Below are 16361 nucleotides of genomic sequence, written 5' to 3'. Positions count from 1 at the left end.
AAAGAATGTAAGAAGGGCTCTGTTGTCACCTTGTGGACTGGCTGCACCACAATGTAAAATAAATTGACTATATTTATGATCAATAGCTAGGTTTCCATCCTATTGGTGACAGATTTTCATGTGAAAATTAAAAAATACACATCAAAACTGTATGCATTTTCCCACCAGAGAGGTGTTTTTATTAAATTGACTTGTTGAGGATAAAAGGCTGTGAGTGATGATGTAGTAGACATGAAAATAACTTTTTCCAGTTAAACTCCCTTCGTATCGAATGAAAAAGACAAGTTTATAAATGTGTTTATATCACATTTACAACTCTACTGATTGATTAGTCACATAAGATGCGTTATATGTACTCTGGTGTTGGGACCGGTGCTCTAGCCAGCAGCTGGCAGATACAGTTAGACAGTGAATGTACTCAGATACAGTTATATAGTGAATGTACTCAGATAGAGTTATATAGTGAATGTACTCAGATACAGTTATATAGTGAATGTACTCAGATACAGTTATATAGTGAATGTACTCAGATACAGTTATATAGTGAATGTACTCAGACACAGTTATATAGTGAATGTACTCAGACACAGTTATATAGTGAATGTACTCAGATACAGTTGTATAGTAAATGTACTCAGATACAGTTATATAGTGAATGTACTCAGGTGTTTGTACGGTGCTCTAGCCTGCAGCTGGCAGATACAGTTATATAGTGAATGTACTCAGATACAGTTATATAGTGAATGTACTCAGATAGTTATATAGTGAATGTACTCAGATACAGTTATATAGTAAATGTACTCAGATACAGTTATATAGTGAATGTACTCAGATACAGTTATATAGTAAATGCACTCTGGTGTTTGCACCGTTGCTCCAGCTGGCAGATACAGTACCTGTACCATGTGAGTTCCTATTTGTACTTCTGAAGATTCCGTGTGTGCACCTTTGACCTTTTTGTACATCAAGGAACAGCACTGTACCACAACATTATTCTTATATATGAGAGTGTTTTAATTAATGCACTCCACACCAAAAGGTTGCAAGAGAGCATTTATGCACACTTAGGGGTTCATTCTATCAGGTCTACGCTAGCGACACCCCAGTTGTCGAGTTGTAACTACGTTAAGCATCTCCCAGCTTTATACCTGAACCGGAAATTGCCATTGGCTGCACAGTGCTGAATAGATGTTAATAATTTTTTTATATTTGCAATATAATAATTTTACTGTTTCCAAAGTGTATGTTTCTTAATAACACTAATTATCTCATAATAACACTAACATTTTATCTTTTAAGTTATTTTAAATATTATTTGAACATGTAACTACTCTATCACGTGTAATAAAAACTGTAATATCTTATGCTTCACGGAGTCGTGGCTGAACGATGACAACATCAACATACACCTGGCTGGTTATACGATGTACCGGAAGGAATAAACAGCGGCGTCTGGTAAGACAAGGGGTAGCGGTCTATATATTTTTGTAAACAACAGCTGGTGCACGATATCTAAGGAAGTCTCGAGCTTTTACTTGCCTGAGTTAGAGTTCCTCATGATACGCTGTAGACCACACTACCTACCGAGAGAGTTTTTATCTGTATTCTTTGTAGCTGTTTACATACCACCGCAGTCATAGGCTGGCACTAAGATAGCATTGAATGAGCTGTATTCTGCCATAAGCAACAACAAAAAAACGCTCACCCAGAGGTGGCGCTCCTAGTAGCCGGGGAGCTTAATGCAGGGTATCTTAAAACAGTTTTACAAAATTTCTACCAGCATGTTAAATGTGCAACCAGAGGGAAAATAACTCTGGACCACCTATACTCCACACACAGAGACACATACAAAGCCCTCCCTCGCCCTCCATTTCGCAAATCTGACCCTAATTCCGTCCTTCTGATTCCTGATTACAAGCTAAAATTAAAGCAGGAAGCACCAGTGACTAGATCATTAAAAAAGTGATCAGATGAAGGAGATGCTAAGCTACAGGACTGTTTTGCACAGACTGGAAAATGTTCCTGGGTTCCTCAAATGGCATTGAGGAGTACACCACATCTGTCATTGGCTTCATCAATAAGTACATCGATGACGTCGTCCCCACAGTGACCAAATGTACATAACACAACCAGAAGCCATGGACTACAGGCAACATCCACACTGAGCTAAAGGCTAGAGCTGATGCTTTCAAGGAGCGGGACTCTAACCTGGAAGCTAATAAGAAATCCCGCTATCCCCTCCGACGAACCATCAAACAGGCAAAGCATCAATACAGGACTAAGATCCAGTCGTACTACACCGGCTCTGACGCTCGTCAGATGTGGCAACAGTAGACAGTGTCCCTACTTTCTTACTGATGATCTGAGGTCAGGTCTAAGACCAGGAATACAACAGTGGACAGTGTTCCTATTGACAAACTGATGATCTGAGGTCAGGTCTAACACCCTGTACACAACAGTAGACAGTGTTCCTATTGACTTACTGATGATCTGAGGTCAGGTTTAACACCCTGTATACAACAGTAGACATTGTTCCTACTGACTTACTGATGATCTGAGGTCAGGTCTAACATCCTGTATACAACAGTAGACAGTGTTCCTATTGACTTACTGATGATCTGAGGTCAGGTCTAAGACCAGGTATACAACAGTAGACAGTGTTCCTACTGACTTACTGATGATCTGAGGTCAGGTCTAACATCCTTATCAAAATCCCTTCTATTCTTTCCTCTGTTTCTTGAAATAAGTATTAAAGAAAAAACAAAACAAACTAGAGGCATTTTCATAACTATATAGATTTTTTTTTACTGCGTAAAGGGTGAATGTACCATAGTCAAATAGTTAAAGGGGCAATCTGCAGTTCAATCAATAACAAATTGTAAACCCCACTATGTCATGTCCTGACCAGTAAAGGTGTTATTTGTTATTGTAGTTTTGTCAGGACGTGGCAGGGGGGTGTTTGTTTTATGTGGTTCGGGGTTTGTTGGGATATGTGTTTATGTAGAGGGGTGTTTGTTTAGAGTATTCCGGAGTTTTTGGTTATGTTCTATGTTTTGTTTTTCTATGCTCTGTCTATGTTGTGTATTTCTTTGAGAGCCATACCAGGCCAACACAATCAGGAACAGCTGTACTTCGTTGTTGCTGATTGGGAGTCATACTTAGGTAGCCCTGTTTTCACCTGTCATTTGTGGGATGTTGTTTTTGCATAGCTGTGTGTGTAGCCTGCAATACTGTTCGTTTGTTCGTTTTCTTGTTTTGTTTTGTTAAGCGTTCAATAAAAGTTAAGATGAGCACTCAACCCGCTGCGCCTTGGTCTACTCCATACGACAACCGTTACACACCACTGTTTTGGGAAAATCTTTAGGATGGAGCTAGAGAAATGTAACCACAAGTTACATTTTGGGTTCTGATGGGAAATGACAGTTGAATTATGCTCATAAGGCATTTATAAATGATATACTTCAAGAATGAATGGGTTTCTTGAATAAAAAATTCTAAAACGGATGCCCCCGTCACAGATTGCCCCTTTAAATGAAGACTCCACCACCAGCACCAGAACAGATACAGTCATTTAAATGGTACACACTAGTATCATAGAAAAATGACTGCTGGTACAATATATTTAAAACAACTCAAAAAAACGTAAAATATTTCTATAATGGAATGCAATTAATGGTCTAGATAAAATAATGAATAAGTGAAATAAACTTTGGAAACAGTAACAGTAAGTAGTAATAGAAAATAAATAAAACAACTGAATATTGAGAGCAACTGAAAGTTAACCTTTAACATTCATTAACATCAACAAGTATAGTAAGTAAATATGGAAACAATAACAGTATGGTATGATAATATTACATTACAAGAGTATAATATAAAATATGTCGTTATAAAATCCTGTATCCATCTCCTTATATAATATCAAATATCAGTTCAAGATAGAGTTAAGGAAATATTTACTAAATAAACTAAAGCAAAAATAGTAAAATAAGAATAAAAAGTAACACAATAAAAATAACAATAATGAGGCTATGTCAGGGGGTACCTGTACTGAGTCAATGTGCGGAGGTACAGGTTAGTCTAGTTATTGTGTACATGTTGGTCGGGGTAAATCGACTATGCATAGATTAAGAAACATTAATGTTATAAAAATTCCAAATAATTTGCATAGTGAACTTACACACAGCTCTGACACACACACTTACCCCACCAGACATGCCACCAGGGGTCTTTTCACAGTCCCCAAATCCAAAACAAATTCAAGAAAGTGTACAGTATTATATAGAGCCGTTATTGCATGGAACTCCCTTCCATCTCAGAATGCTCAAGTGAACAGCAAACATGATTAAAAAAAAACACATATAGCAACGTCTTACGGCACAACGCCTCTCCCCTATTTGACCATGATAGTTTGTGTGTATGTATTGATATGTAGTCTACGAGTGCCTTTTTTAAATTGATACAGATCTGTCCTTGAGCTGTTCTTGTTTATTAATGTTCTGTATTATGTCATGTGTCATGAAGAAAGAGTAGCTCCCACTTTGCAGCTAACAGCTAATAGGGATCCTAATAAAATGCCAAATAACAAAACAAGAACAACTAAAAGTTCAACCTTTAAAATGAAATAACATCATGAGTGATACACTAAGTCAATGTGAGAACAATAATAGTATGGTATCATAATGTTCAAATAAAAGTATTTGTGTAAAACCAAAAAATCAGGTATCCATCATTTTATATTAAATAAAATATTTGAATGAAATCTTGACCACCAAATAGAAAATCTAATTAAAACAATTAAAACATGACTTGAGAACAACAAAGAGTTAACTTTTAAAATGAAATGACATCAACCAGTAATAAAACAACAGCACAATATAATAATAATCAAATAACATGTTATAATATACAAATATTGAACACATGTCACAATAATCCAGGCAGCTCTATGTAGCTCTATGTTTTAATTCCAGTGAGCTCTATGTATCTCTATGTTTTATTTGCAGTGAGCTCTATGTAGCTCTATGTTTTATTTCCAGTGAGCTCTATGAAGCTCTATGTTTTATTTCCAGTGAGAACTATGTAGCTCTATGTTTTATTTCCAGTGAGCTCCAACAGTATTGGGACAGTGAGACTATGTGTGTTCTTCTGGCTCTGTACTCCAAAACTATTGGGACAAATTCACTTGTATGTCTATTAAAGTAGTAAAATATTAAGTCTTTGGTCACATTTTCATAGCACGCAAAGACTATATCAACTGACTGTACCAATTGGAGGCATAAATATCATACCCCCCAAAAATGCTAACCTCTGTTGTTATTGTAATGGTGAGAGGTTAGCATGTCTTGGGGGTATGATATAAAATGCTAACCTCCCCTGTTATTGTAATGGTGAGAGGTTAGCATGTCTTGGGGGTATGATATAAAATGCTAACCTCCCCTGTTATTGTAATGGTGAGAGGTTAGCATTGTTTTGGTGGTATGATATAAAATGCTAATCTCCCCTGTTATTGTAATGGTGAGAGGTTAGCATTGTCTTGGTGGTATGATATAAAATGCTAACCTCCCCTGTTATTGTAATGGTGAGAGGCTAGCATGTCTTGGGGGTATGATATAAAATGATAACCTCCGTTGTTACTGTAATGGTGAGAAGTTAGCATGTCTTGGGGGTATGATATAAAATGCTAACCTCCCCTGTTATTGTAATGGTGAGAGGCTAGCATGTCTTGGGGGTATGATATAAAATGCTAACCTCCCCAGTTATTGTAATGGTGAGAGGCTAGCATGTCCTGTGGGTATGATATAAAATGCTAACCCCTCCCTGTTATTGTAATGGTGAGAGATTAGCATGTCTTGGTGGTATGATACAAAATGCTAACCTCCCCTGTTATTGTAATGGTGAGAGTTTAGACTGTCTTGGGGGTATGATATTTGTCACAGTCCCAGAACCTTTGGAGCTAACTGTAAAAAATAATATATATATATATATATATATATATATATATATATATATATATATATATATATATATATATATTTTTTTTTTACAGTGAGCAATATATATATTTAAAAAAATGATTATCCATCACCTTATACCATGTAAATATGAGAATGTCTGGAACATTCTTGGCTGTAGGGTTCAGCTGGTCTACAGAGCAGGGTCTGGAACAATGTGTTGGACTGTAGGTTTCAGCTGGTTCAGAGATCAAGGTCTGGTTCTAGTAATCTAAATTAGAGAACAAAGGAAATAATACTGTAAGAGAATATCATGAAATAGATTTCACAAGAGAGAGAGAATATCAGGAAATACATTTCACAAGACAGAGAGAGAAAGAGAGAGATTGATATAGAAAAAAAGAATGAGAGAGAGCGAGAGAGTTTAAGGAAATATATTTGACGAGAGAGAGAGAGAGAGAGAGAGAGATGGTTGCAATCAAGGTTAAAGAGAGCTGGTAGTCCCATCCACCAAACTATCAGGTTTGAAAGAGGGAAGAGTCTCAGGGGGTATGCTAATTTGGTATAGAGCAGACCTATCTCACTCTAAGGCTAGCCATCCCGCTAGTCGACAACATCCATTGAAATTTGAGGGCGCGCAATTCAAATAAATAATCGTAATATTAACCGTTCGTGAACATACAAGTATCTTATATCATTTAAAAGCTTAACTTCTTGTTAATCTAACTACGTTGTCCGATTTACAATAGGCTTTACAGCAAAAGCATACCATGCGATTGTCTGAGGACAGCGACCCACATCAACATATTTTTCAACCAGCACAGGCATCACAAAATCACAAACAGCTATTCAATAAATCACTTACTTTAGAAAATCTTCCTGTCACGACTTCTGCCGAAGTCGATGCCCCTCCTTGTTCGTGTGGTGCTCGGCGATCAACGTCACCGGTCTTCTAGCCATCACTGATCCATTTTTAATTTTCCATTGGTTTTGTCTTGTTTTCCTACACACCTGTTTCCAATCCCATCAATTACATGTTGTGTATTTAACCCTCTGTTTTCCCTCATGTCCTTGTCCGAGATTGTTTTGTTTGTTATTGATTTTTGTGTATTTTTTGTATTGGTGAGCTTTGGGTATTTTACCCATGTTATTTTATGTACGTTGGTTTTTGGAGTTAGTGTTAGTTTATTATTTATTAAATTACTCCAGTTATACCAAGTTGGTTTCTCCTTCACCTGACTTCCTTGCCACCTACACACACGACGATGACACTTCCTCTGTTTGCAATCCCAAGGGTCCCAGCTACAACATGAATGGCCATTTTGTTAAAAAAATAAGAGCCTGGGACCTAAAAAAAAAAAGTCTGGTTGGTTTTTCTTTGGATTTTTGCACGCCATTTCAATTCTGTTATAGACTCAGACATTGTTTTAACAGTTTTAGAACATACAACGTGTTTTCTATCCAATGCTATCAATTGTATGCATATCCTGGCTTCTGGACCTAAGTAACAGGCAGTTTACTTTGGGCACATGAGTCAGGCGGAAATTCAGGAAACTAGACCCTAGCCCTAATTAAATTAATCAAAAGAGGAACATTTTACATTTGGGTAGCAATTCAAAAGGAAATTATCTCAACAGAGAAAAATGTCTTCCTTTGTGCTACCTACAGTGCATTCGGAAAGTATTTAGACCCCCTGATTTTTAAAATGTTTTCTACGTTACAGCCTTATTCTAAAATTCATTAAATTAAACCTTTCATTCAAGTTTTTTTTTTACAATTTTCTACATTGTAGAATATTAGTGAAGACATCAAAACTATGAAATAACACATATGAAATCACCAAAAAGTGTTAAACAAATCCAAAAATAGTTTATATTTTAGATTCTTTAAAGTAGCCACCCTTTGCCTTGATGACAGCTTTGCAAACTCTTTGCATTCTCTCAACCAACTTGATGAGGTAGTCACTTGGAATGCATTTCAATTAACAGGTGTGTTTTGTTAAAAGTTATTGTGTGGAATTTCTTTCCTTCTTAATGAGCCAATCAGTTGTGTTGTGACAAGGTAGGGGTGGTATACTGAATATAGCCCAATTTGGCAAAAGACCAAGTCCATATTATGGCAAGAACAGCTCAAAAAAGCAAAGAGAAATGACAGTCCATCATTACTTTAAGACATGAAGGTCAGTCAATTCTGAAAATGTCAAGAACTTTGAAAGTTTCTTCAAGGCAGTCGCAAAAAAACATCAAGCGCAATGATGAAACTGGCTCTCGTGAGGACCACCACAGGAAAGGAGTTACCTCTGCTGCAAAGGATAAGTTCATTAGAGTTACCAGCCTCAGAAATTGCACCCAAATAAATGCTTCACAGTGTTCAAGTAACAGACACATCTCAACATCAACTGTTCAGAGGAGGCTGTGTGAATGAAGCCTTCATGGTTGAATTGCTGCAAAGAAACCACTACTATAGAACACCAATAAGAAGAAAAGACTTGCTTGGCCCAAGAAACACGAGCAATGGACATTAGACCTGTGGAAATCTCTCCTTTGGTCTGATGAGTCGAAATTTGAGACTTTTGGTTCCAACCGCTGTGTCTTTTTGAGACTCAGCGTAGGTGAATGGATGATCTTCGCTTCCCACCGTGAAGCATGGAGGATGAGGTGTGATGGTGTGAGGGTGCTATGCTGGTGACACTGTCTGTGATTTATTTAGAATTCAAGGCACACTAACCAGCATGGTAAGGCTGCATTCTGCAGTGATATGCCATTGCATCTGGTTTGCGCTTAGTGGGACTATCATTCGTTTTTCAACAGGACAATGACCCAAAACACACCCCCAGGCTGTGTAAGGGCTATTTGACCAAGAAGTAGAGTGATGGAGTGCTGCATCAGATGACCTGGCCTCCACGATCACCCGACCTCAACCCAATTGAGATGATTTGGGATAAATTTGACTGCAGAGTGAAGGAAAAGCAGCCAACAAGTGCTCAGCACAAGAGTGTGCAAAGCTATCATTAAGGCAAAGGGTCTATTTTGATTTGTTTAACACTTTTTTTGGTTACTACATGATTCCATATGTGTTATTTCATAGCTGTGATGTCTTCACTATTATTCTACAATGTAGAAAGTAGTAAAAATAAAGAAAAACCCTTGAATGAATAGGTGTGTCCAAACTTCTGACTGGTGGTGTAGATCTTCTGCACAGATTCTGTCAGACCTGTGACCTGACAGTAAATCTCAGTAAGATAAAAATAATATTGTTCCAAAAAAGGTCCGGTCGCCAGGACCACAAAAATCAAATTCCATCTAGACACCGTCGCTCTAGAGCACACAAAAAACTATACCTACCTAGGCCTAAACATCGGCACCACAGTTAACTTCCACAAAGTTGTGAATGATATGAGAAGCAAGAATGGCCTTCTACGTCATCAAAAGGAACATACAATTTGACATCACAATTAGGATCTGGCTAAAAATACTAGAATCAGTTATAAAACCCATTGTCCTTATGCTTGTGAAGTCTGGGGTCCGCTCACCAACCAAGAATTCACAAAATGGGACAACCACCAAATTGAGACTGTATGTAGAGTTATGCAATAACTCCCTCAGTGTACAACATACAACAAAGCCATCACTTACAGAGAAATTAACATTGAGAAGAGTTCCTTAAGCAAGCTGGTTCTGTTCACAAGCACAAAAAGACCCCAAGGAGCCCCAGGACACAATTAGACCCTACCAATTCATGAGAAAACTATAAGATAATTGACACATTGGAAAGAATTTACCAACTAACAGAGCAAACTAGAATGCTATTTGGTCCTAAACCTTAGAGTACACAGTGGCAGAATACCTGACCACTGTGACTGACCTAAGAATTAAGGAAAGCTTTGATTATGTACAGACACAGTGAGCATAGCCTTGCTATTGAGAGAGCCCGCTAAAGGCAGACTTTGGTCTCAAGAAAAGACAAGCTATGTCTACACTGCCCACAAAATTAGGTGGAAATAGAGCTGCACTTCCTTGCCACCTGTCAAACGTATGACCATATCAGAGACACACAGAGAGAGACAGAGAATCAGCAAATAGATTTGATAAGAGACAGAGTATGAGCTAGAAAAATTACAAAGTAAAATGTAATTTCTTTTAAAAATAAGTCAAAAAGACAGCATCCAAAGAGATCAAATCTCACCACCACCGTTGCTGCAGATGAAGTTAAATCTCTTAGTCTCAGGCAGGCCGACCCACTGTCCCCTGACTCACAATCTCACCATCAGAGAGGTAAAGGGAGAGAGAGAGAGGTAAAGGGAGAGAGAGAGAGTGAGGTAAAGGGAGAGAGGGAGAGGTAAAGGGAGAGAGGGGAGAGAGAGGTAAAGGGAGAGAGAGAGAGGTAAAGGGAGAGAATGAGAGAGAGGTAAAGGGAGAGAGAGAGAGAGGTATAGGGAGAGAGGGAGAGGTATAGGGAGAGAGGGAGAGGTAAAGGGAGAGAGGGAGAGGTAAAGGGAGAGAGATAGGGAGAGGTAAAGGGAGAGAGAGAGGGAGAGGTAAAGGGAGAGAGGGAGAGGTAAAGGGAGAGAGAGAGAGAGGTACAGGGAGAGAGAGAGAGGAAAAGAGAGAGAAAGAGGTAAAGGGAGAGAGGGAGAGGTAAAGGGAGAGACAGAGGTAAAGGGAGAGAGAGAGAGAGAGGTGAAGGGAGAGAGGGAGAGGTAAAGGGAGAGAGGGAGAGGTAAAGGGAGAGAGGGAGACGTAAAGGGAGAGAGGGAGAGGTAAAGGGAGAGAGAGAGAGTGAGGTAAAGGGAGAGAGAGGGAGAGGTAAAGGGAGAGAGGGAGAGGTAAAGGGAGAGAGAGAGAGAGGTAAAGGGAGAGAGGGGAGAGGTAAAGGGAGAGAGAGAGGTAAAGGCTGAGAGGGAGAGGTAAAGGGAGAGAGAGAGGTAAGGGGAGAGAGAGAGAGGTAAAGGGAGAGAGAGAGGGAGGTAAAGGGAGAGAGGGAGAGGTAAAGGGGATGAGAGGGAGAGGTAAAGGAGAGAGAGAGAGAGATAAAGGGAGAGAGGGAGAGAGGTAAAGGGAGAGAGGGAGAGGTAAAGGGAGAGGGGGAGAGGTAAAGGGAGAGAGAGAGAGAGGGTAAAGGGAGAGAGGGAGAGGTAAAGGGAGAGAGGGAGAGGTAAAGGGAGAGAGAGAGAGGTAAAGGGAGAGACGGAGAGGTAAAGGGAGAGAGAGAGGTAAAGGGAGAGAGGAAGAGGTAAAGGGAGAGGTAAAGGGAGAGAGGGAGAGGTAAGGAAGGGAGAGAGGGGAGAGGTAAAGGAGAGAGAGAGAGAGAGAGGTAAAGGGAGAGAGGGAGAGGGTAAAGGGAGAGAGGGAGAGGTAAAGGGATGGAGAGAGAGAGAGACGTAATGTGGTCAGAGGTTCAACACAACAAAGAAAGAGATCAAATCTCACCATCACTTTTGCTGCAGATGAAGTTGAATCTCTCCGTCTCAGCCTTGCCGACCCACTGTCCCCCGTCTCTCTGAATGGGCCCCCCGTGTTCCCACACTGCTCCTTGCTGGTGTTGTAGCCCTCCCCATCGGCCCCAGTTGTAGGTAGCAGGACTCTTCTCCATTGACCCAGAACCAGAAGTCCAGGGTGCAGGTGTACCTCAGGCCCAGCCAGACGAAGAGAGACTGGAAGCCTTCTTGGCTCTCTGTTGTGACCAGGTGCTGGATGCTCTGGTTGTGGGCAGACACCAGCTCCATGTCCAGGGTCTCTGCAGTGCCACAGGGCTTCTGACCACGTCTTGTTCTCTGTGACCAGGACCAGTTCATCTGGAGGAAGAAGAGGGGGAAACAGAGACTCACGCTAATTATTAATATATTAAGTTAACTTTGATTCTAAGGCCTACATCTTTGTACATTATTGTTTAGTCCTTCTCATCACAACATTACGGTAATACCAGATGTTAAACGTATGTCTTTATTGAGGATTTGAAGTGTTTGTCAGCGGCTCACCGTCATAGCAGATAAAATGAGTGTTGTTGGTACAACCCTGATAATTCCACTTTCCAGAAGGGAAAGTAACTTCACCACAGAACTCTCCGTTCTGATAACTCCCATCTGCATTGTTCTCCTTGTATGTTTCCCAGCTCTTGATAGAGAAGCCACTCTGGTCGGACCACCTCCAGACTCCAAGAGATTTATTCAGACCAATCCACACTCTGTAGATACCAGTGACTTTAGGTAAGATACTCTTAATGGCGTCCCTCTCTGTTGTGTTCCTCACACTGGCCAGGTCTGTGTGTTTCTTCCGACAGTAGAGCTGAGCATCACTCCAAGTCTTATATTCAGCAATGAGAATGTACTTATTGGTCGCATTTTTTTCTATTTGAAATAAATAAGACATAACAAAATACAAATACAGATGAATGCTTGTAAATCTTTTTTTTTATATATAAATAAAATATGAATCTCTTATCTGAATAAAATGATTTGGTATTTGACAACATCGTTGATTGATGAGGAAATGGACAGGGGAACTCACCATCATAGCAGACAAAATAAAATGTTTTACTACAGTCATAATTTTGCCAAGTCGCATTTAGCAACATATAGACACACAACGTTTCGGCATCATTATTTGGATGATGATCATCCCAAAACACCTCCCCCTCTAACTCTCTGTCTCCCAGAGACCACCTCCAGATTATGTTATACAGCCCAATCCAGGCTGATCCTCTCCAACTAGCTGATACTGTGCTATTGAGCTTCTTCATATCTGCCATGTCATCTATGGTGGCCAGGTCAGTGTAGTTCTGTCTGCAGAAACGCTGAGCTTCAGTCCAGGTCTTATTCAAATTCACAAAGTGGAACTGATGAGTGAGGGATGAGGGGAGGATGGACAGCCCTGTGGAGAACAAACCAACATTATGAGGGGAGGATGGACAGCCCTGTGGAGAACAAACCAACAATATGAGGGGAGGATGGACAGCCCTGTGGAGAACACACCAACATTATGAGGGGAGGATGGACAGCCCTGTGGAGAACAAACCAGAAATGAACACTTACCTGAGAAAACAAGGAGGAGGAACAGAGGCTGGTCCATCCCTGGAGATCGGAGGGAAAACAAGAGTTAACTAGAACATCTACCAACAACATGGTGACATGTTACAGATGTTAACTAGATCTTCTACCAACATGGTGACATGTTACAGATGTTAACTAGATCTTCTACCAACATGGTGACATGCTACAGATGTTAACTAGATCTTCTACCAACAACATGGTGACATGCTACAGATGTTAACTAGATCTTCTACCAACATGGTGACATGTTACAGATGTTAACTAGATCTTCTACCAACAACATGGTGACATGCTACAGATGTTAACTAGATCTTCTACCAACATGGTGACATGTTACAGATGTTAACTAGATCTTCTACCAACATGGTGACATGCTACAGATGTTAACTAGATCTTCTACCAACATGGTGACATGTTACAGATGTTAACTAGATCTTCTACCAACAACATGGTGACATGTTACAGATGTTAACTAGATCTTCTACCAACATGGTGACATGTTACAGATGTTAACTAGATCTTCTACCAACATGGTGACATGTTACAGATGTTAACTAGATCTTCTACCAACAACATGGTGACATGTTACAGATGTTAACTAGATCTTCTACCAACAACATGGTGACATGTTACAGATGTTAACTAGATCTTCTACCAACATGGTGACATGTTACAGATGTTAACTAGATCTTCTACCAACATGGTAACATGTTACAGATGTTAACTAGAACATCTACCAACAACATGGTGACATGTTACAGATGTTAACTAGATCTTCTACCAACATGGTGACATGTTACAGATGTTAACTAGATCTTCTACCAACATGGTGACATGTTACAGATGTTAACTAGATCTTCTACCAACATGGTGACATGTTACAGATGTTAACTAGGTCTTCTACCAACATGGTGACATGTTACAGATGTTAACTAGATCTTCTACCAACAACATGGTGACATGTTACAGATGTTAACTAGATCTTCTACCAACAACATGGTGACATGTTACAGATGTTAACTAGATCTTCTACCAACATGGTGACATGCTACAGATGTTAACTAGATCTTCTACCAACAACATGGTGACATGTTACAGATGCATTAAGTGTTATGAATAATAATGACTGAAAACACAAACATAAAGTGTTCCAGTATTAATTTGTAAATAGGCTGTCTATAATCACTGTTTGAAGGAGCATATCACATTTTAAATGACATGATTTATTTCATGCACAGTATGCACATCCAGGCTAGTATTTTCTGGTGTTCAAAAATATATATTTACAAACATGAACAATAAGTCTTTACTAAATAGAAATACTCATTCACTTAATGTGTGGAACTTTATTCTTTCAACAGGTGTACATGCAGAGATTATAGATAAATCCTCCTACCTGATGTTTACTGGTGCTTTAGATGTTGTCTTTGTGGTTGTATTACTTTGTTGTCTGCTCTCTCTCTCTCTCTCTCTCTCTCTCTCTCTCTCTCTCTCTCTCTCTCTCTCCGAGTGGTTCTGTCACCTCTAGGACAGGTGAATGTTATTCAGGTGCATTACTATACTTGTACTTCCTGCTACCCAACTTCATATTGTAGTGATGTCATGATGGAGGGATGAATAGCATCTCTATTCGTTGTTCAGACTTATTTCCATAGAGACAAAATGACTGGTCAAAGAAAACAAAATGTGAAGGAAAACCTGCAGCACACATGTAAATACTAACACAACACTGTTCTCTCTCTCTCTCTCTCTCTCTCTCTCTCTCTGATGCTCTCTCTGTCTGTCTCTCTGTCTCTCTGTCTCTCTCTCTTTCTCTCTGTCTCTCTCTCTTCATAGAGATGTAGGATCTTAATTGGACCAGTTTCTTACATCAGGAAAATGATCATACATGAAATGTGAATTATTGTTTGAAATATAATTAACATTGGTAGTAGTTACAGATGTTAACTAGATCTTCTACCAACCATGGTGACATGTTACAGATGTTAACTAGATCTTCTACCAACACATGGTGACATGTTACAGATGTTAACTAGATCTTCTACCAACAACATGGTGACATGTTACAGATGTTAACTAGATCTTCTACCAACAACATGGTGACATGTTACAGATGTTAACTAGATCTTCTACCAACACATGGTGACATGTTACAGATGTTAACTAGATCTTCTACCAACAACATGGTGACATGTTACAGATGTTAACTAGATCTTCTACCAACATGGTGACATGCTACAGATGTTAACTAGATCTTCTACCAACAACATGGTGACATGTTACAGATGCATTAAGTGTTATGAATAATAATGACTGAAAACACAAACATAAAGTGTTCCAGTATTAATATGTAAATAGGCTGTCTATAATCACTGTTTGAAGGAGCATATCACATTTTAAATGACATGATTTATTTCATGCACAGTATGCACATCCAGGCTAGTGTTTTCTGGTGTTCAAAAATATATATTTACAAACATGAACAATAAGTCTTTCCTAAATAGAAATACTCATTCACTTAATGTGTGGAACTTTATTCTTTCAACAGGCATTCATGCATAGATATTAGATAAATCCTCCTACCTGATGTTTGCTGGTGCTTTAGATGTTGTCTTTGTGGTTGTATTACTTTGTTGTCTTCTCTCTCTCTCTCTCTCTCTCTCTCTCTCTCTCTCTCTCTCTCTCTCTCTCTCTCTCTCTCCCTCTCTCCCTCTCTCTCTCTCTCCGAGTGGTTCTGTCACCTCTAGGACAGGTGAATGTTATTCAGGTGCATTACTATACTTGTACTTCCTGCTACCCAACTTCATATTGTAGTGATGTCATGATGGAGGGATGAATAGCATCTCTATTCATTGTTCAGACTTATTTCCATAGAGACAAAATTTCTGGTCAAAGAAAACAAAATGTGAAGGAAAACCTGCAGCACACATGTAAATACTAACACAACACTGTTCTCTCTCTCTCTCTCTCTCTCTCTGATGCTCTCTCTCTCTAACACACTCTCTCTATTGCTCTCTGTGATGCCTCTATGTCTCTCTCTGTCTGTCTTTCACCCTGTCTCTCTCTCTGTCTCTCTCTCTCTCTCTCTCCTCTCTCTCTCTCTCACTCTCTCTCTCTCTGTCTCACTCTCTCTATTGCTCTCTCTGATGCTCTCTCTCTGTCTCTCTCTCTGTCTGTCTCTCACCCTGTATCTCTCTCTCTCTGTCTCTCTGTCTCTCTGTCGCTCTCTCTCTCTTTCTCTCTGTCTTTCTGTCTCTCTCTCTCATAGAGATGTAGGATCTTAATTGGACCAGTTTCTTACATCAGGAAAATGATCATACAGGAAATGTGAATTATTGTTTGAAATATAATTAACATTG

The 16361-nt window shown here is 39.4% G+C and overlaps 1 protein-coding gene across 1 annotated transcript; it reads right to left on the bottom strand.

Annotated features, from left to right (window-relative positions):
- Positions 1-288: 288 nt before the first annotated feature.
- lyam1 (L-selectin) lies at positions 289-14517 on the bottom strand. Its single transcript, NM_001146487.1, is given in 5 exon segments — positions 289-852; positions 12256-12300; positions 12461-12823; positions 12985-13023; positions 14399-14517. Coding segments are annotated over 4 exon segments (459 nt in total). The 5' UTR covers positions 13022-13023; positions 14399-14517; the 3' UTR covers positions 289-838.
- Positions 14518-16361: the final 1844 nt, after the last annotated feature.

This window comes from Salmo salar, chromosome 11 (assembly GCF_965601325.2).
Source record: "Salmo salar chromosome 11, fSalSal1, whole genome shotgun sequence".
Lineage (NCBI taxonomy): Eukaryota > Metazoa > Chordata > Actinopteri > Salmoniformes > Salmonidae > Salmo > Salmo salar.
This window is presented reverse-complemented; position numbering and strand designations above follow the sequence as displayed.